Genomic DNA, 22,832 nt, shown 5'->3' with positions numbered 1-22,832 from the left:
TGTGGTCCCAATGACTTTGGCGAGGTGGAAGTATGGTATCTCGGGTTCCACTTGGTTCATGGGCAGGTGTGGCCCCAAATTGATAAAACTGCACTGATTGTAGCCTGCCCAAGACCTAAGACCAAAATGGAGATGAGTCCATTCCTGGGGATGGCTGGCTATTATGATAGGGGTTTGTGTAATTATTCAACCGTCACCAGCCCACTGACTGATCGGACTAAAAAGGGGGCACCAGATCCGGTCCAGTGGACGGAGCCCTGTCAGCAGTTGTTCACGCGGGTGAAAACTGCACTTTGCAGTGGGCCATTGTTGCACTCTCCTGATTTCTCTCTCCCTTTATCTTGAAGATGGATGCATCAGACAGGGGGGTGGGAGCAATATTGTCCCAGATGGTGGAGAGGGAGAAGCACCCTGTGCTGTACATTAGTCGTAAGCTCTTGCTGAGGGAGACTAAGTACAGCACAGTGGAGGAGTGTTTGGCCATCAAGTGGGAAGTCTTCACACTCCGGTACTATCTGTTGGGGCATGCTTTCTCACCCTCTGTTCATACTACGCCCGCTCCAGTGGCTCCATCGCATAAAGGTTATCAACAAGTGGATCACCCATTGGTATCTAGCTCTCCAGCCTTTTAAGTTCGAGGTTGGCAGTTGTGGATTTTCAGGCCAGTGACAGGCCAGATGGCTCCCTGGCTTGAGTCGGGTGATGGGGGCATGGCTGAGTGATGTCTGTGGAGAGCGAGGCCAGGAGAGGAAGAATGGTAAAGTAAAGATCGACACAAGTGGGAAATCACCTCTAACAGCTGTTTTGTGTTGCAGCAAGAACTGGAGAGGGATAAAAGGGCAATCCAAACCACAACTGCAAAGTGTTCTGTGTATTTTTTGTTATGCTGAAAAGCAAACCCTTGCATGTTACTGAAAAGTGGAGAAATACAAATCTTACGTTGGATGTTTACCTTGCTCCTGCTTCCTTAATAAAGAAAACTAGAGATGTATTACAAACCTCTAATCAAAACCTAAACCTAACCATAAACTCTAACCTCTTACACAAACCCTAAACCTAAGGCCATGATTTTAACTGGAAAATAAATTGTGTGTGCCATCGGGGTTTGGAATGAGACGAAGGAAGCGTCTTACAGGTTATTGACATACATGAGTAATTTGTATTACATAAATAAATATGAAAGGAGTAACCAAATGTGTTTATGTCACGAACACGGGTGAAGGCGCCTCCTCCTCGAGCCTCCGGAGATCGCATTCACCTGAGTACTGATTACTCGCCCAGCTGTTGCTTAAGAGGGAACAAACAGACGTGGTTAAATAGAGTGGGGTACACTCTATTTAACCACGTCTGTTTGTTCCCTCTTTGCGAAGTCTTGTTTAGCCCCGGCGACATTTCCAAGCAACTTAGATACCTCTCTAGTTTCCCTGTGTACCGACCTAGCTGTTCCCCGTTCCAGTTTGTTTGCTCCCTGCCCAGTTACTCTAGCCTGTTTACCTACCACGATTGATATCCGCCTGTCCCGATCTCTAGCCTGTTCTTGTTTACGCCTCAGCCTCTCTGCCTCACTCTGTTTGCCTGTCCTAGACCATTGCCTGTACGACCTGAGTTTACTTCTGTCACGAACTCGGGTGAATGCGATCTCCGGAGGCTCGAGGAGGAGGCGCCTTCACCCGTGTTCGTGACAGTTTCCTGACTTTCCTTTATTGGGGTTGGGGTTTGTTCAAATTCCTAACTCTAAGCATGAGCAATAATAAAAGTGATGCTTGCATTAGCAAGCAACATAAATGAGAAGTAAACTTGACAAAAAGACAGTTTTCTGCTCTTGAGTTTCATTCTTGACATTTCTGTGTGAGTTAAACCAGTGTGCAGGTTGTAACTTCCTGTCTGTCATTATCTCTCTCCAGTTCTTTTCAACTGTAGTCTACAGAATAGCTTTTAAATCCTCCTAATATCTCACATTGCTTTTATCCCAATAGCATTGGCCATGATTGGTCAGCATCTGAGTAAAACTGCAAACAAAATGCATGATAATATTGATCTTCTTAAAAGCAGCAGTAGAGTAATCCCTCAGTGTCTGAAGCAGCCCAGAGCACCTGATCCTAACTGGATCATACTGGAAAATTACTAGTAGGGTGATCAGAGGAGAGCAGATATGTAATCACTCCACCAGCAGTAGGGCTGTGCAAATCTACACATTTTCAAAATCAACAATTTGTGGGTTGACTGAACAATTTGTGGATGAATCAATCTTAAAGAAACTGTGAATAATCAGATTGTTTTCATGTTTATCTGATGCAAATCACATGAGTTTTTAGGGGGCATTCACATTGGACAACGATCATGCAGCAAAATTCTCAAAAAACTGTGCAAGTTGCAACGTCAGGCCAAAAACATTCATGTGCGTGAATGTGTGCGGCAGTAGCAGAGGTGGTAGACTCTTTCAAATTGCACAAAGGAGCTGTGTCCGTCACTACAGGAATCAATAAAGCAGAGAGCTGGCCGCACAGGGATGCAGAGGATTATCTGATGCTCAATAACAGCATGAATCTGCTCCATAATCTCCAACATCCATCAAACACCAGGAAACTTTCATGTACATTATGCTGTCTGTGTACAAGACATGACTCTGTTCATCTTACATGCAATGTATTTCAGTCAGCTTGTATGTGTACAAGTGAATTGTGCATGTTTGAAGCATATAGTGTGGCTCTATGCATGAATGGCCATTGTGTACATGGATCTAAGTAGCTAGTGCATATTTAAAGCATATACTGTTGCATTATGCATTAATAGTACACGCCTTGCTTACAACTGAGTGGGTCACATCCTGTGCTTGAGAGGTAAGCACATGCAATCAGTGGGTAAAGTGTGAGGAAGTAAAAGTGAGCTGGCCATGAATAAGAAATAACTAAGAAAGTAAATAACAGTGTCTGTATCACTGCTTTATATCACTATTATTGGCACAATTAGTCTTTTTTATATCTTCAGTTTACCCTACATAATCACTTGGTAAATTAACTTAATTGCTATTATTTAGTGAATACTACTTTATTTACTCTACACTGTTCTTTCATTTTATTTTGCACAATTACTTGTTTACTTCATGTGTACTATTATTATACTACATTATTTAACTTATTTACACAATTATTTTTGCATATTTGTTTTTTTACTTTATGCAGATATGTTGCAAATATTTGTTTTTTTTTTTTAATTTCCAACAGCAAACTTTAAAATTAATAATAAATTTTTATACTAACAAATGCAGCACAATACCACATATGTCTTTATATCCAATAAAAGGAAGGTTGAATTGACCTTATGGATTGTTTGAAACATATACCACTACCAGCACGTGACAAAGAGTCAGACAGGAACTACAATCTAAGCAGACAATTTGCTATTCAAAGAGACCAACTTTATCAGAGATTGATATCGCGATGGATTAAGCTGATTTCCCCTTTTTTCCTGCAGAGAAAGTGGAAATCAGAGAGCACATCAACAGGTGCTGCACTACAGAGTGGCCAGGCAGTGAAAAAAGAATGAATGAATTACACTTTTTGCCCTTCCTTGTTCCTGCTGCTTTGTGCATGTGAAAGACCTTATTATTGAAGCCGGACCTCCATATGTAAAAGCAGTGGTTTTTATCTAAAGGTGTGCGTGACTTCAAACTTTTTAGAGATGTAATTGCAAACAAGCTTAACGTGAACAACAAATACGTATTTATGTAATGCGAGTAACTTATTCCAGTTTTTGTGGGCAGAAAAGCTTGGAGGAAGAGAACGTGCTGGAAGAGAACATGCCCATAGCTGAAAAAACACAGCCATAGTTACAGAGGGTGCTGCAGATAAGGAATGTCCCTTTGTGAAACAGCACTCAGTGTCCTTTGATGGCTTATTCATTCATAGACATTCGGAATAACGATTAACCAATCTACCTAAGCGAAACTAGACTGAGGCTCTGGGGTCAAAGGTCAAAAAGATGGAATTGAAGTGGAGGGACGTGATGGGGTGTGCCTGCACTGGTGCCAATACCTTACTTAAATAAAACAATGCAACCAAATCACACAAAGCACTGATGCAAAGATAGGTAACTCTACAATCCTGTTGTGTGAATATTGATTTGCATTTTGTGTGACAGAACATGGCTTAATTACAGCTAATGTTTTGTAGAATTTGTTATTATAAGAGTGTTGTTTAGTAACCTGTTTTTGTGTTTTGCTTTGGTACCGAAAATGGTATCGAGTACCGTGAAATTTCACTGGTATTGGTACCGACTACTGAAATGTTGGTACCGTGACAACACTATCTCGAACAAGTGTGAATAATTTCTTACTCTGCGAGATGCTGGAAGAGCAAATAAAAGAGAGGATGACTTTTGTGCCAAATTTATTCTAAGCCTCAAAACCGTAAAACACACCACTGACAAAAGCCTGAAATAAAGGGCTTTATAAAGCTATATGGGTCAGGCTGGAACACAGCCTGCACAACTACTAAAGTTCCATGCTGGTTCCCTCTCAAAGCTGTGACACATGCCACAGCATCAACGAAAACAATGGTGCCTTTCATTGCCTTCTGATAAATACCCTTAAAATGGTTGGTAAGGAAGAACAGCTCAGGGTGCAAATTTGACTTGCATTAGTCACAATGAGCACGTTTGCTGCCAGGTTCCATCTACATATCGTTCCTCTAATTACTTCAGACAACTTTTAAAGCCCTGCATTTTAGTTTCAATACATTCCTTTTGGCATTCCACAAAGTCCTCAAAATAATGACAAATTGTTGCATTAGAATGACTAGGTCATGACTTGTGACAAATAGGCAGCCAGTATTCTGGCCATCCATCTGCAGCAGTGTGCCTGGTGAGGACAGAAAGTGATTCAGGCACCTCTCAGTTGGTTACGCTGTGCTGGTTAATGGCAAAGGCATCTCACCTCTGCCTGCTCTGGCAAAAGTCCTAATGGGGCGCTTCATCAGCCTATTACCCTGTCGGATAAAGGCTTTATTTGCGAAGCAGTGCGGATGGGAGAGCTGACTGGGCAAATAATGAGATAGGAAGTGATCCCAGTTGCCAATAAAGCCCCCCAAATACCAAAGGGGTGCGAGAACTACACACTTCACAAAAGGCTCAGCTAGAGCTGGCCCACAGGTTTCGCACATATACTGTTGTTTGTGCCAACTACTTTTCCCTTCCGGGCCCTCTGAATAGAGCCACATAAAAGGTGGAACCTGAGAGAGCTGTGAAAGCTCCCTCAAGGCTTGTGTGTACACACCAGGACTAAAAGGAAATCATGTGTGGAGGACATGAAGTACCTGATGCCTTTGATCTGTGCAATGCTGTTGTGCGAGATTCTGGACAGCGCCGAGATCACCTGTGAGAACAAGAGAAGATTTGAGTTAGTGACATAAAACGTTTATTTAAATGCCACTCAGAATAAAATTACAAGAAATAATACATTTCAATTTGTTATTTCTAAAGAAAGTAAGGTGGTCCTTGCCAATGTAAAAACTAGAGCTGTGTACCACCAACAAAGTCACGATACGCATCATGTATACAGAGGCCACGATATGATACGAATCACGATACATTGAACTGAATTTCTCCTGAGCGTACTTCTGTGATAAAACATTTGTTTATGGTAAACTTTAATTTTGCTCCAACCAAAACACTAATGTCCATAAATTACTTTCATTGACCCTTTCTTCTCTTTGCTTTCAAAGTGTTTTTTGTTACCCTTTCCTTCCTATAGATAAAAATATTCTGGTTTAAAATCAAATCCTGTTTTTAAAGTGTGTAAGGCCTCTAGGATTAAACAACTTAACACAAGTCAAACACAACTACACACTATTCTTGTATTCAAATGAAGAGCTGTATAATAATCATTACAGGACATTGTAATTAGTAACTTTAATATAACAAATGTTATTACCATTTTTGTAGACCACATTCATAAATACACAGAGTCACAGATGGTAGTGCAAAATATGCTGTGCTCGATCAAGTAAAAAGACATTTGCCTGCCATTTAAATTTCTTCATATATTTCGTCTAACTCACCCTCACATTTGATATACATGATGTCTCCACTGCATATCTTTTTCTACACCCATTCATTTACTGTACAGTATACAGTATAGGCTATTCACAACTCTGAATCTTTTAAGATGACCTAAAATCAACTGTTTGCAGGCCACTGACATAAGGAAGAAAACTATTATTTTGCGTGTTGTAATAAGCGCTCACATGGAAGCGTGCCTCTACAAAAAGCGAATCAGACGGGTGAACCAGGCACTTTCGTTTGATCTTTTCATAAAAATAAAATCAACTACTTTCCTTCAAACATGTGTTTTTGTGTCTAAACAACGACAACTCTTATCAAATGTCACTATTACCTTGTTCAGACTTGGTATTAACATCCATCACGGGAGATCCGATCAGTGCAAACGGGTCCAAAATGTACAGGTTGGCGAGAAGATGAGCTTAATTACCTTATAAAAAGTACCCGTCTTCAGGTTAATTTCATACCCTGTTTGAGAGTAAAACAAGTGCATATTGTCGGCTTTATGTACTGGTAGATAGAGGTTCGTCGAGCTACACATTATGCAGTAATTTTGTTTTGAAGTATTTGGATATCCCAATTGCTAGGCGCAGAAAAAAAGCCAAAATGCACATATATTTTAGGTTCAAGTTTTGGCTGTGGTAGCAAGAGTCTCATCTAATTTAAATGCAGTGGTCTACTACTACTCAGGTGATTGAAAGCCATTTCGTCGTGTGATAGGCAGCACTCAATCTTACAGTTTGCTGCAGTATCGATATGGGCACAGCTATATTGATACACGCATCAGCAAGGAGCACATGAAGATATATTGTCGAATCCATATTTTGAACACCGCTCAAACTGGCACCATGTTAGTTTTTTTTTGGTGATTTCTAGGTCTCAATAGGCCAATTCCTCTTGATATTCTAGTCACTATATACTGCTTGGATTGCTCCTTTAATGTGGCCCCATTTACACCTTGCATAAACCTGCATTTTCAGAGATTGGATTGCTATCGGAATGCACTTGAAAACATTAAAAGACAGGTGGAAATGCACCCAAGACAAATTGGGAATGGATCGTGATTGGATCACTGAAACCACATTCAGAGGTGGTCAGAAACTGATTCTGACCACATTCAAAGAAGGCGCAAATGCGCTTGCGTTTCCATTATTCGGATACAACTATGTAAGTATTTACGCATGTGATGAGGTTACGCTACATTCATCCCTTGTTAAAGCACTGAGTTGTGTGTTATTGCCTTTTATTGTTTATTCTGCCACGTGCATCTGCAATGTGAAGAACACAACAAACACTGCCGTCTTGCAATCTTGTCAACCCAACAACCACTTCTCAACAAGTTAAATGATGTGAGGTTTAAGTTATGTTCATAGCACAACTGGTGCTGCAAAAAGTTGCTTGCTGAAGGCTTGTTCACATTCCTAATCCTAAGAACGAGCAATAGTAAGTGATATTTGCCTTAGCGACACCATTAATAAAACACATGTGACATAGTGATGTGTCTTGTGCCACAGTTTGTGTGCATACACAGATCATTCTACCCTGCTAATGACAACATTAAGGGACATGTGGCATGAAACACCCCAATGACATCACAGACGTGAAACACTTTTCACAGATCTGTTAACCCCTCCCTCCCTTCCCCAGCTGCATTAGTACCAAGTAACAGGGTTAAACGTGTGCAGTATTCAAACTGATTTTTAGTCATATGTCACATTCGAGTAGACTCAATGGAGGCTGTTCTAGAGGCTTCAGATGGTTTGCTAGAGGGCCTCAGGAGTGTAATGTAGAAAGAAGAGCCACACAGATACAGGGAAACACACATGCATATGCAAAAGTGAAGATGGTGCTGTGCCGCTTCATTACATGCATATGGGTATGTTTTCCGTTTGCCTTGCCTGCTGCCATGGTGACACTAGATGTTCCTGAGCATGAGCAAAACAGATGCAAGTGTGTGCTATTATCAGGATCTCACTACAAATCTGAAGAGACACTATTGGACAATTATATACTCTTTAGGCACATATTTCATACTATTGTAGCATAAAGTTGATTCTACAGATTGTGTGCTTAAGTTATAGAAATGTACTCTAGATTGTAGTAAAAACATATGTTACACATACAAGCTGTTTATGCATGTATACCCAGTATTAAGTGGAACCAATTGAACATAACACGAAATGTACAATACAAATTCCTTATTACAAATACCTAGGCCCACTAGGAATCTGCAATCACAGAACCCCTCAGAAAGCACATTTCTGCCTTTCACAAAGTTCTACTCATCTCCTGCACCTTGAGCATGTGTTTATTACATAATTTGGCTAATATGATTGTAATTTCAGCAACTAATGAGAGAGCAGTCTGAGCTTTGTTTAAAATTATGCAAGTTAGTTGTCTTGACTAAGGATGCACCGATTCGATACCTGGATCGGTATCGGCTCCGATACTGACATTTTTAGATGGATCTGGTATCGGTCCGATGAGCCCGATCCAAATCCGATACTGTGTTTTAGTCATGTTCATTCCTGTCAAGCTCCAAAAATTACATAAAAGAACCATAAAAACACCATTGAAGTAGTTAATATGTTAATAGTTAAACTCATCCATTTTATTCAAAGCCACTTGAAGATAATATAAGTAAATATATAATATGTACATGCAGCTCCAGCACGTTATTGAATGGCGCTGCTCTGTTTACACACACACTCGCAGCTATTTTTAGCCTTCAAGCGTTGCGCAACATTTGTGCGTTACTCACGAACAACATCTCAGATGTAGATGCCCAATAGTTCGGTTCACTTATAATATGCATTTAGAATGGTGCATTTTACCAGAATTTGAATAAGCAAATTAAACTACTATGAACTTGCTTACAAATAGACACATTCAGGTCTTCCAGGAGAGTTTAGAATGTCAAAATAAAAGCCAAAGGGTTTAAAAGTTAAAGGTGCACAATTTAAATATATTACTGTTGTATTTAAAATTTTCAAAGTCAATAATAATAATAATAATAATAATAATAATAATAATATTTGTTTACAAATTATAACAATATTTAAGTTTAATGGGTTCCAAAAAATAACTAAAATAAAGTGAACTGATATTTTACAACTAAATAAAAAAAAAAAATGAAAGTTGAATGTTTTTTGCAAAACAAAAAACTAAAAAACTGCCTACTTTTCTATTGAACACTTAGACTGGAATTACTGTTAATTTTGCTGCAGCATTATCCAGTAGACTAGTTAACAATACAATTTTTCTTAATAGTTTGTACATTTATATTGAAATAATGTGTAGTTAGAGGTTTGTGTTAATATACATATAATTAGCATCACTCAGTGAGGTATAGATATTCTAATCTGATTATGAAAAACAACAACACTGTTATGGATCGGTATTGGCCGATACTGAGATTTCAGATATCGGAATCGGATCGGAAGAAAAAAAAAGTGGAATCGGTGCATCCCTAGTCTTGACTTACAGTTAAAAGAGCCCACTGCCTTTTAAGCACCGCAAAGATCAATATCCTTACATTTTAAAATGTCATTACCTTTTTAGATAGATATTGCATGTAAACAATATTGGTTTTGGTGAATTTTAGCTAAAGAAGCACAATTTGTGATATAGTTGCAGTCAGATTTTATTTCTGATTTGAAATATTTTATTTGAACATAATTTTGACCAATATTTTTGGAGATTTTGTTCAGTTTCCATGGAGATGTACTTTACAATGACAGCCGAGTGACCTGACATTAATTAAAGGGACTTTGGTTTAACACAATTTACCATAAATGAATTCAGCAGATCCTCAAATCTGCAGAAAACAGGGTCTGCATATATCTAAACAAGTGATATCTTGCTAACACTCAGTACCTGACTAATGACATCATGATAGAACACAATGTATCTTATATTATAACAGCAATCCTCTGGCTTTCTCCAAGGCTGCATCCAAGCAGCACCAGTCCAGCCTGGAGGACACATTTGAATGAAAAATCAATCACTAAATTAGTCTATGTGTTAGGCTGCTGCTTATTGCTTGTGTTCCATGCACATCTCTTTTCTTTACATCCGCTAATGTGCCTCAATATTTATGGAGTTTCAACACAGCATCACCCGCGGGTACAATCTATGAATCATGTATCAAAGCTGTTGCTTTCTCTTCTCTGATTTCTGATTTCTAGTGCAAGCCTTCAGTCTCATCGCTCGGTCTCTCATTCTTCATCTCTCCCCTCCGGTCAGGTCAGAACCTCTCGCTCTGTTCTCTCATAATATTGATTTTCCCCTCATCTCAGGCCTCGTGTGTATGAGGAATGTTGGATCAGAGTCAGGACACAACACACATCACCTCACAAAAAACGGCACAATGCTGTCCATACAAACAATAGTAGTGCAAGAAAAAGACAAAAACCTCCATTCCAAATCCTCCATTCTTTACAAATGTAATGCAGTCATTCATTTATTTGGTGTGAAGATAGATTAGTACTCTGTCTGTATCAACTGTTTGCTGTGTTTACAATAGGGGTTGCATGACTACTGATTTTTAAAAGTCAGCTAGTGGAGCCAATTAGTCAAGTTGAATTAGAGTACTCAGATGTCCAAACACACATCAAAACAGCAAATCAGTGCTAGATGGTTACTTTGCATAGCACTAGTGTTTCTGTTATATTTTACGTCAACTTTGCATATACAAGAGGTCACTGTAGCATCTGTGTCATCTTAATCAAAGTACATTTGAGCCACTTCACATTTTCAGAGCAGAGCCATCGGCTTCTACACCCGCTGGTAAGTTTCCGAAATGTAGGATTGTAGGGGACGAGTCATTTATATTAATTAGTAAAGCAATAACTGATTGGACGATTCAGTAATATTCAGCGATGAAAAAGTATAGACATGAGATGAAAAGTGAAGAGACGAGTTAGAAAAGAAGAGAAAATATGAGAGGAAAAGTGAAGAGAAGAGACATAAAGAAAGAAAAGAGAATAAAATATGAAATTAAAAGTATAGATGAGAAAAGACGAGTAAAAAAGGGAAGAGACGAGCAGAGATTAAATGAAGAGAATAGATAATACAAAAAGTAAAGAGACGAGACAAGTAGAGAAAAGAGATGAGACTAAAAGTGAGGAGATGAGAAGACGAAAAGTCAAGACATGAGACGAAAAGTAAAGAGACAAGCTTATTGTTGTGATTATTCAGATCGCAAGGTTACTGACGAATATCATGACAATCAATCTCAAAATTTTAAAAAAGACCCCTCTTTGACACTTTTGTGTATAGTTGTCACTGAATTTCAAGTTTAGTGAAAAGTCATGTCACGCATGGTCATTATCAAATCATTGTTTTTATGATTGATCATTGCTTTCACTTCAGAATACTTGAGTAGTCGTGCCCATCCCTAGTATAGGCAAGACAACAATAGAGAAAGAGATTAGATGAAAAAAGACAAGAGTTAAACAAAACAAGAGACTAGAAGATAAAAAAGAGCAGAAGAGATGAGATGTAAAATAAAGAGACAAGACAACAAGAAGAAATGGGAAGAAATGAGAAGACATGATAACAGACGAAAAGTAAAGAGACCATAAGAGAGAATTAAGGAGAAAAGTGGAGAAGAGACCAATGAGACGAAAAGTGAAGAGAATGTCATTTCATCACCATGGTTGCACCCATTACAAACAAAATGCACACATATTTGAAAACATCAGTGCTGTGTCATGCTAGTCTGAAACAGACCTATGCATAACTGATATAACTGTAAATTAATCTGATGGAGAAAACAGCTATATAAACAAACACATGTTTAAATGTTATATTGTACACTTATGAATTATAAATAAGAGTTTGAGTCAAGTGCCTAGGTTTAAGCAGGGAAATTTGAGTGGTAGGAGATCTGCAAACAGATGGCAGTGAGCAACACTAAGTCCTGGCATTATCTTGCATGGACCTTAGAGCCAAGCAGTACAGGACACCAAACAGCAGAACGAAGCAGAGCTGCAACTTCGAAAACTCAAAACAAATTTAGACACACACAGATATATCCATATCATCACCAAAGGTCTACCTCCTCACACTGTTAAAGGGATAGTTCACCCAAAAATGAAAATTCAGTCATTGTTTACTCACCCCTGTGTTGTTAAAACCCATATGATTTTCTTTTTCTTAACACAAAGGGAGAAATTGTGAAAAATATTTGTTCTCAGTGATTCTCATGGAATAATCTATTAGAATTCTGAATTATACTTTTGTGTCCTTTTGAAGATTGAAGAGGTGGTCTCCATTAACTGCCATTGTATGACATCACTGCGCACAATTTATGCTTTCACAATTTCTTCCTTTGTGTTAAGAAAAAGAAAGTTAAGGCGAGTGTAGGGGAGATAGGGGAATTGGGGTAGTGAGCGAGAGGGAAATGAACTCCAAGCAGGAGATATGGCCGAGAAACAGCCCAAGAGAAAAATGTCAAAATGAATATAAAATTAAAAAGAAGAGATATAATCAGGCAAGGGCTAGGAGCCGCATAAACATCGGAGAGGCTTTCCAACGGTGAACAGACCTGTGAGAGCTGAAAGGCCTGAAGACAGAGGTTGCTCTGTTAACATTAGTACATTAGTTTTGCTATGTTTCACAGAATCAAGATAAGTTGTTGTTGTGACGTTAGCTATAGTAGCAGGAGAGTTGTGAGTGTCACTGCATGGAGCTGATGTGCTGGCTCTGGGGAACCGTCTTGTCCTCTCAGAATTTTACATGTATCTTTGCAACAGTTTGCTAACTAACTACCAATCTAACATTATTTACATTACTTGCTGTGTTGTTGCTCGCTCTATATCATGGTATTTGTCTGTACAAAGTTTGCAAAGGAATTCTCTTCTGTGGCTATTTAAGATATCCAGATATTATTTTTATTAATATTGTTATTTTTTACATTTTACATACATTGTAGCATTTGATAATTTTAGTGTGTGATCATGACACAGAACTGATGCAAAGTGTGAGAAGCAGAGTGCCCATCTGAGCATGTTTATGGTGTGAGCATCTGCCACTGACTCAGCACCATCAGCACAACAGACTGCATGAAACAAATTAGAGATGGAGATGGGCATTTAATCTCTTAATGTCTCATCCACCAAAATTTAAATATTTTATTAATCTCTCAATATGAATCTCTTTTCATTCAGGATTCGCATCAGAGCTTCAACGTAAAGCAGCACTTTGAACTCCACATGAAAAGCGCAGAGAAAAATGCCTTATTCTGCATTTTAGTGATGGTTAAGACGATGGGATTCTGTGATAATTAAAATGCACCTTACAAAGGCTATAAAATACTTGATTTACATCAAAAGTCACATTTGGGCTTGTTTTGTACATCAAATAGCATTAAGAGGTCCTTTCTCCATAACTTTATCACTGACACGGAAGTGCTTCTGTGTTTGTGTGTTGTGAAGTGCGCGGGCGGGCGGACACATTACAAAGGTTCCCCCCTTCAAAAAAGTGTTTATGTTCTATTAACGGTAAATGCGTTAGAAAAATTAACACTATCTTTTTTAATTAATGGCATGCATTAACTCAATTCTGACAGCTCTAATTATTAAACACATAAAGTGAGAATTATTTATATGCCTAAAGATGCCCTTAATTTAAATGACTGATTTCTCATTGCATTCATGCACACAACAGACAAAAAATTGGATGGGACTAGACCTAAAAGGAAGGCTGTAAATGACATTACTGACTTTCAAGTTTAGTTAATAGTGACAGCTGTAATTGTTATCTTAATTTTTTTTATTAAATGTGCAGCCCTAACTTAAAAATAAAATTAATTAATTTGATTGTATAAATAGATTTTACCTTAAATGTTTAAGTCTGCTTCCGAAATGTTAGCAAACTAGACTGATCAGAATAAAAGAATCTAAGAAACAACAACAAATATAACACAGCAAAGGCTTCTGTTTCACATCAACTGATAAGTGATGTCATCACCCATGTCCATGTGGGAAGTTGACGTGGTAACATGACGAACATGTTGGCAATAGAATTTGAGCTGAATCCTCTAAGAGGATTCCAGCTGCTATGTGTTTAGCAGGGATTTTCCAGAGTCAGCCCTGCAACACCGGGGAGGGGGACTCAGGCCGTGACCCAAATGTCTGTGGCTCTGCACCAAAGACCCAGTCATTCCCTTCAGCACGAAAGGAGGTATTAAATGTGTTTCTGTCTGAGGACAGAAGAGGGTGCGAAAGACTTGTGAGTGCTTTAAGTGTGCTGAAGGATAATTGATATTAGCTGTAAAATTAATGTTACTTAAAAGGGGTAGTTCATCCAAAAATGAAAATTCTGTCAAAGTTCACTCATGTTGTTTCAAACCTGTGTGACATTTTTTCTTTGGTAGAACTCAAAACATACTGGATAAGGAGCCTCAACATTCACTTTCACAACAGAATTTACATACAGAAATATAAACACAAAGCCATTGGTCACAGAGCAATATAAAAGGAACATCCCAGGGAGGAGCCTGGAATTTGGGCCAATAAGATTTCACTGTGGTGGAGCTAACCAGCAAAACATTGTTGAAATGTTTTATTGCAGGTTTTAGCAGGTTATGACAAAGATTTTAGTTAGAACACAGTGTTCAAAGCTAGAAGTAGACAGATAAATCAGGTGCAAGAAATCTCCTTGTTTAATTTTTAACTGTAAATAAATAACCATATAATATTTTGAACTAACTGACAACACACAAACTTTGAAAACAAAGCAAAGTGATATCCAGCCTTAAGTTATCATATCTTAATCATATCTTAAAAACAAAGGAAAGGAAAAGAAAGGAAAGGAAAAGATGTCAGCAAAACCACCAAACAAGGGCCACACGTTGTGTGCAGTATACAGTTGGTTTACAACCAGTCTAAAGTGGCTCCTCAAATGATCTGGAGGGAAGATTCCCATTTGAAAATCATTACATGGTTCTTATCAAAAACTCTTGTGGTTTTGGCTTTGCTCCCTGTGTTTACAAATCCACTAAGCAATAGTGCTAGAAAAGCAAAAGGGTACTTTTCTTAGACCGCAGACACTTGTGAATGCCTGCCTGTCTAATACCTGCATTTCCACTGGTTTCGGAAAACACTGCTGAATTGCCGCAATGTGAATGTTGATGTTTCGTGCAGATCTTGCCTTCAGCTCTCTGCTAAAAGATTTAACAGAGCTATTATGAACTGTTATTATAGACATAACAAGCTGTACTTTGTGTGCTGCTTTAAGGGTGGGGGGAAAAGCACACGCTCAGACTCAAACAATGCAATTAACACTTAAGAAAGTAGAATACATAAAAAGTTTATGTAAGCTGAGCCTCTTGCTACCCCACGCACATCTTAAAAAATGCAGTTTTTAAGGTCTTAATGAGGGGGGACTGAGGTATTTTACTGTTTCTTAAGCTGTAAGTCATATAGAGTAATTGCAGTACAAGAACACGGACAAAAGGCCTACGGTTTGTTTTGAATGCTAACAAAGGAAATGAGAGGTGCATTCTGCCAAGCACACCCTGCCATCTCTCACTCTTAGTGCCAGACGCCACTGTGAAAACCACATCTGAGGCTTGTTTATAAAGCGGGTACATTGTTGGAGCTGTTTTAGCAGATTGGTCCAATGAGATATGAGCTGAAATCTGTTCCCAAATAAATTAAGGTTATTGATTAGTTTTCTAGACAACAAGGAAGAAAAATAAGTGTTAAAGTTGTAGGTAAGCTTAGGTTTTAGACTTTGGTTCCATGTAAAGCACCGTTTACACTACCAGCTACATCCCACCACAAACACGATCCCATTAATTTTCAATGAGAGCAGAGTGACTTCCGGCGACACAAGCAGATGACACCGTGGCGAGCGACAAAGCAAAGTTGAAAAACTTTTACTTTATGCAGATGACGAGTGACATTCGGGAGTGACTACCAATGAGAGTGAAGACAGTAGAGCTCACGCCACCCATCTCCAGGCAGTTAGTGTGGGAGATACTGGAGTCGAGAGCATGCAAGATGGAGAAGTTAAACGATTCTGTGACAATTTCACTGTTCTCTATTTTTTTCGTCTTTAACCACATACATGGATATAGCCTAATAAACATGATGCATGGAAAACCGTCCCAGCATTTAGAGCGAGTTTGATCAGACTCTGTTTTGCAGAGATGGGCCACTTCTATTAATATGAATGGTGTAAATCGGCATGCCCAATAGCCAACGGATATAGAAAGGAAGTCCTGCCTAAAAGGTAAAAGAGCCAGTCACCTTTTAGATACAGACATTGATTGTCAATCAACTCACAACTGCGCATACACACAAGCTATACATTTCTGTAATTTGATGTAAAAAATAAAAATTTATGATACCAGTACGGTCAGATTTTACTGCTGATTTGAAATATGTTCTTTGATCATAATCTTAATTAATTTAAATGTTTTTAAACATAATTTTAAAAGTATATAAATGAATAAATAAATTATTAAGTATCATAAATTAGGCATGAATATTAAGTTCCTTAGGTTATTCCATAAAATATCTGATGTTTTTTACATTTAAAACTGTCCTCTCAGCATGGCTACCTGCATATTGGTTATACCACCAGACTTTGATTTGGTGGACAAACGTTTTTGAAATCGCTATAATTATTTAAAGCTAAACTGTGTCACTGCTTAATTTTCAAGGAATAATAAATGATTATTCCAAACTATTTATACCACCATTTATTTTTTCAAGAATTTAAGCTTTTAATTAGGCAATACACAATTCAGTAAGCAAATATTAATATAATTTGCTTATAGATTTTGACATTGCTATTAGATATTGAATTGTGAACCCTCCATTAGTCTATATCAATGGGAAATTTTCAAACTTTAAACTTTAGGAAATGTGAAGTTTACAAAAACCAGAAAGAGATTGCACACTCAAGACTGAAATTACCAACAAAGAAAGTGAGTTTGAATGGAGTCTGTCCATTAAGCAAATTTATAATAATAATTAAAAAAGAAAAGTATACTACAGCAAGAAGAGGAATTTCACTACAGTAGTTGTAATTATTTTTTAATGAGGCAGACTATTTGTTAATGGAATAAAGGTTTTAGTGAAAGGGGCGAGGGTGGAGAAATTTTAACTGTAAATGATCAATGTGAGTGTGTGTCTGTTGGTGCGACAATGGACTGTCTAAGGCAGGGCGAAGGAGGGATTTCACTCTTGGAACCCAAGAACATAAGGGGATTATGGGACAATGACATGAGCTGAGTGCCATTGTACTACCTAGAAATTTTATCCATGTCGTAACCCTTTCTCTCTCTGATTTCTGTCCTGCCTTTGCAGCTTTAGTCTGTTGGATGAAGGGGTTGCCTTCAGAGAGCATTAGGTGAGAGGATCACTCCGTTTTTTCAGCTGAGTAAAGTTAAATCTAATTCCGCCACATAGGGTTTTATCAGCAGGGGCACCAGCAGGGACACACATTTGTGGATACATGGTAGATTGAGGTAACTGTTGGGCAGTCCCTCATGCCTTTGAGTGTGAGAGAGTGGGTAGGATTAGTTTGGGCTTAATCTGAGAGTCCAGGCGGGGTGAGCAGGGCTGTGTGCTTACAGAGATATAGGCGAAAATAAATGGACGGATCACCCCTCTTGAGCTCCAGGCTGTCCCAGGACACTGAATGCTGTGCCTGCTCTAATCCAAGCTTCTCTTTAGCAGGCCAAAGCAAATGAGAAGAATCAGAGATACAAAACCAGTGCACCGGACTTTGGACAACAATGATCAAATATATATTTTATTTATTGTGAAACACAAATTTCTTTAATAGCAGCTGCGTGCATACTTGCTGATCTTTCAAATTACAAATGTTCTGCCAGCCACACATATTTACAGTATTTCTAATTATCTGTATAAGCTCTAAAAAAGGTTAGAATTAAGTTTTTTTTTTTTTTTTTTTTTTACGGTAGTGTTGAGAGTAATTTCAGCTCACTTAGCCTGGAATCCCCTGCATCTTCAGTACAATGAAAAAAAAAAAAAGGTGTTTGTAAATCAGGAGTTTCTTTCTTATCCAAAAGCATGGGCACTCTCCTTGTTCGATCTCCATTCACATATTTGCAGGTTTGTAAGTGCTCTGGTCAGCTAATCAGAGCATGTCTATCACGTTCAAACAAGACCCAAAGCAGTCAAGTACAGAGTGGCAACTTAATCTAAGCACCCACGGGTCTAGCCTTTGAAAATCCATTAAATTAAACCATAGCTCTCTGTATTTATATTGTATTCAGCATTACACCACAAGAGACCATTTTGCCATTTAATAATGTGTGGCTGTGAATGCTAATAAAATCTTATACTGGCCATGATACTACAGATTGCCTTATTCTTTATTATATTATATATGCTTGTCCTATGACAAAATCCATTATTTTCTGCATATTTATGAAAACAAAAACAACTAATAAAAACAATATCACAGGTAATTGTGTCTTTAAATTTTCCACTGAGAAAAAAGTGGTTAGCATGTGTTTGATTTGAAACAGCTCAATGAAGGTCAGACTAACATTCTTACAATTTGATTAAAACCATTTAATGTTGCAGTTCCTTATACATATACTAATTAAATAATAACTCCTATTTCATTTGCAAAGCCTAATTTTCCTGCCATTTGGTGCTTTCTAAATAAAATATATTTTAAAAACTATATCCGCTTTTCTCTGCAGTTGCAGTTGATGTGACAGTTGATGTGGCTTCCATTTGGAGCATCGGCTTAAATAGCAACACCACGACAACTCTGATGGACACCTGAGGGCAGCATCACATAAAATCACTGCTGCTGTTTCAGCCATCAAGGTCATTAGATGGCGAGGCCACAATGGAAGATTATGCCCCACTGAGATAACATTAAATTTCTTGAAAGAAAAACAACGTTGTATTTATTATTAGGTATACACAATATTTTGGTGAGAATATTTAAACATTTGCCAATATAATTTTTTTAAATCATGTTTTGTTTTTTAGAAGAAGAACAAGGCTTATTTCCCCCCAATTCAGACAGTGTAATCTTTCTATGCCAATAAAATATACATTATGTCTACTGTCTTGATGCCTAATACTTAATGTAAAAATCTACATTGGAGCATTTGAATGCTTTTATACAGAACACACACACACACACACACACACACACACACACACACACACACACACACACACACACACGTGGCTGACATGCCTTGACATTTGTGTCATCATACAGCATACAATTTAAATGCCTGAATTAGCCAAAACAGCATTTAAATGTAACTAAAACTTGCCTACTAGGACATATTTCAAATTTCAATACTCTGCCTGAAAAATACAAATGTTCATTGGAGTCCCGCTCTTCTTCTGAGGAAAATGTTAACTCTTCGTCACTATCCAGGAGTTTTCTCGGTTGTGTATCATGCTATCTTCCAAATGCGCAGAAAAGTGAATGAACTTAATGCTTTTTAAGACACAGTCTTAAGGAGGATCGTGATTCTCTTCCCGCCTCTGAGCTTTCCGTCCGCGATAAAAAAATCTACGGAGGAATTGCTCGATGTTGTTACTCAAGTGGTTGCCAGATTGGACTGGCCACGCGAAAAAGAGACACCAAACCCTCCAAATTAGGGGATAGATTTTATCTTCCAGTCTAAGAAAGGGAACGCCTCATGAGTCCCTTCCCTTCTTTGATAACCTCCATGAAGAGCTTTTTCGCTCATGAAGGAACCCCTAAAAAAATAAAAATAACAAATAAATAAATAATATATATATATATATTTATTTTCTTCCCGTGTTCACATACCCTCGACGTCATTATATTCGACCATCGTGGGTGCTGAGGCACGGGGGTATTCAGTGATGCCGCCGGTCGAAGAGACGCTTGCGGGCTATCGCTCGCCGGGTTCGGCATCGTCACTTAAGAAGCCCTCTCTCTCCTCAAAGCCTTGTAGGACAACCTCCACTTTAGTGGGAAGGGCTTATCAAGCAGCAGGTCAGGCTGGTGCTGCTCTGCACACCATGCTGTTTTACAGGCGTACCAGAATGTCCTCCCGGACGACCTGAGTGTGGGTTCTGCGCTTGACAAGCAAGCCTCAGACCCACCTCAGTCCTGTCTGAACAGAGGCTCAAAAGCAAAGTGTGGCGTGTCATGCTCATGCCTCCCTCGCCAGCCCCTGAAGCAAGACCTCAGGGCTATCATTTCTAGTAAGAGAAAACCCTGACGGTCTTGCGCCTAGATTAGGGGGTAGCTCCCCTCGGGATGGGGCGCATGCTTCACTTCACCCCTCCCGGTACCCCCTCGAAGCCCCTCCATTCCCGCCACCTCTTGGTGTTTCGGGTTGCAGAGGCTTCTGTCAAAATTGGGTGTTTTCGCTGTTCCTGCATTTTATTCAGGACGCGAAACACCCAACAACCCCTCAACAGGAAGTGTTCAAACATAATACCCATCTCAGAGATCCTGGCAGCGTGGAAACTTCTGCTGGATATATTCTTTTCTGTGGGACTTATAAGGGCATCAGGATTTAATTCACTCGCCGCTTTTCCGTGTTTCAATGGCGTGTTCTCACTACCGTAAACCGGATTTCTTTTTTTGTAAAAACAAAAAACTCAATCTCCTGGTTAAAGGGGCCATGGTATGTGTTCCCCTTCCAGACAGAGAGTTAGGTTATTACACTAAATACTTCCCGTTTCCCATGGAGGGTGAGGGGTGGCGTCTGGCTTAGATCTTAAAGCTTGAACTACCCGTGGGTGTTCAAGTCCAAGATGATGCCTGTCAAGACGGTCGTGTCTCAAGCCCTACAACGCGTTTGGCTGGTCACCATCGATCTTATGACGCACTTCTATACTTCATTTAGAAGTTCTGCCACAACATGGAAAGTTCCTGAGGTTCACTTCCGGGGGGAAAAGTCTTCCAGGGTCAGGTTCTTTCACTCAGCCTAGCCCTTTTTACCCGCACATTCACAATGCATGATGTAGCGCTGGCTCCTTGCGACTCCGGGGCATCTGCATTCTGAATTATGTAGACGACTGGCTGATCCTAGCGCAGTTCCAGGACCTTCTCGTCCTTGGCCCGAATTGTGAAACCTTTCATGTCTGGCCCCTAAGGGTACCGAATGAGGTTCACAGGGTTATCTCTTGAGGTTATCGAGACCATTTCAAGTGTTAGGGCTCCCTCCACTTGGAACTGATCTGGGTAGATTTTACAGGGCAGAAGAGGACATCTTCGCCTCTGTTGATGTCTCCTCTACTTCTCCCCGAGTCGCCCAGCAACCCCATGGAGGGGCTGATCGTAGTAACGCATTCATAGCACAAATGCACCTGCATGCGTTTCCATCTACTAAAGTTCTTATTACAGAACCAGCTAACTGACAGTTTGCTTCAGTTCTGGATTTTCTGTAGAAAGAACTGTCAGCGGGCACTTGCATCGCCACTGCCAGGTTCTATGTGGCCACTGCGGTTTGCCACGGCTTGGTGGGCGGGGTGCCCTCAAAGAGGCATCCTCATTATTGCCCGGGCCTACGAGGCGCGCGGTCAAGCTTCGCCAGTAGGTTTTAGGGCACACTCTACCAGAGGGCTCTCCTCCTCTAAAACATTGGCTACAGGTCTCCCTCTGCAGCAAGTTTGTTATGCGGCAGGTTGTCCTCTCCGCACACATTCATTACATTTTTATAGTTTGGATGTTCTGCCACTCCGGGCTCTTATGCCCTTGAGTTGACATCTCAAACTCATGTCTGGACAAGTTTGTGATGCGGCAGGCTGGTCCCCTCCGCTCACATTCATCAGTTTTTATGACAAGTTTGTGTTGCGATAGGTTCTCTTCACACATTCATCGAACTTTATGGGTTAGATGCTTTGCTACTCCGGGCTCTTATGCCCTTGAGTCGACATCTCAAGCTCATGTCTGAGACCTCTTGCGTTTTTGTGAGTACACTGCACAACCGTAGGGGTCCGGACAGCCCCAAGTGCGGCGGCGTGGGTATTGCGTTCCCCGTAGCGCTTAGCAGCGCAGCATCAAATTGAAGCTTTTTGTAAAGGGAACGTCTCGGGTTACATGTGTAAACTTTGTTCCCTGAAAAAAGCGGAACGAGATGCTGCGCTGCTTTGCCGCACTGGGACATCCCAGGACTGCTCTTCAAAAAGAAGTATCTGACTACACCTGGTGACGTATCCATTTATAGCCTGGCCACAGGTGCATCTAATGATTACATCAACCGAGGCTATAAATTCCAGTCAATGTTCATTGACGTGTTACACACACTATTTCAGCTCGGTTCACAGCTAGAGTTGTTCCCCATAGCGCTTAGCAGCGCAGCATCTCGTTCCGCTTTTTTCAGGGAACAAGGGTTACACATGTAACCAGAGACGTTTTTGCCAATTTTGCCACATTTGAAAAATCCTTGTGAAAAATCTATTGATGGAATAAATAACATTTTTACATAAAAAGCTAAATTGTCACCAAAATGAAGAAAAACTAATAACAAAAAATAAAAATCTGTCCCCTGTAAAATTAATAGCATTAGCTGAGAGAGAACGTCTTTCATATACATGCAAAATAGATTATAACTGAAATACAACCAAATTAATCAGAATCAAATTGAGGGCTTGTGAACCAGAATCAAATTGATAAATCTGTATTAATACCAAGCCCTTCTATTCATATTATTTAAATAGATTGCCTGTATCAGACAAAATCCAATAAAAAAAATGCATTAGTCAAAAAATTGCAGCAAAGAGTGGAGAAAAGTTCAGTTTGGACAAAAACAAATACGTTTCTACAACATT

At 39.3% G+C, this 22,832-nt stretch overlaps 1 protein-coding gene across 1 annotated transcript in view; it reads right to left on the bottom strand.

The window, feature by feature from the left end:
* The window catches only part of LOC127628227 (guanine nucleotide exchange factor VAV2-like), a 286,511-nt gene that overhangs the window by 81,388 nt on the left and 182,291 nt on the right, over positions 1-22,832 (bottom strand). Inside the window, exon 3 of the mRNA XM_052104998.1 lies at positions 5,313-5,371. Coding sequence (XP_051960958.1) covers positions 5,313-5,371 — 59 coding nt within the window. The remainder of the gene's footprint in view (positions 1-5,312; positions 5,372-22,832) is intronic.

The sequence above is a fragment of the Xyrauchen texanus genome, chromosome 34 (assembly GCF_025860055.1).
Source record: "Xyrauchen texanus isolate HMW12.3.18 chromosome 34, RBS_HiC_50CHRs, whole genome shotgun sequence".
NCBI classification, from domain to species: Eukaryota; Metazoa; Chordata; class Actinopteri; order Cypriniformes; family Catostomidae; genus Xyrauchen; species Xyrauchen texanus.
This window is presented reverse-complemented; position numbering and strand designations above follow the sequence as displayed.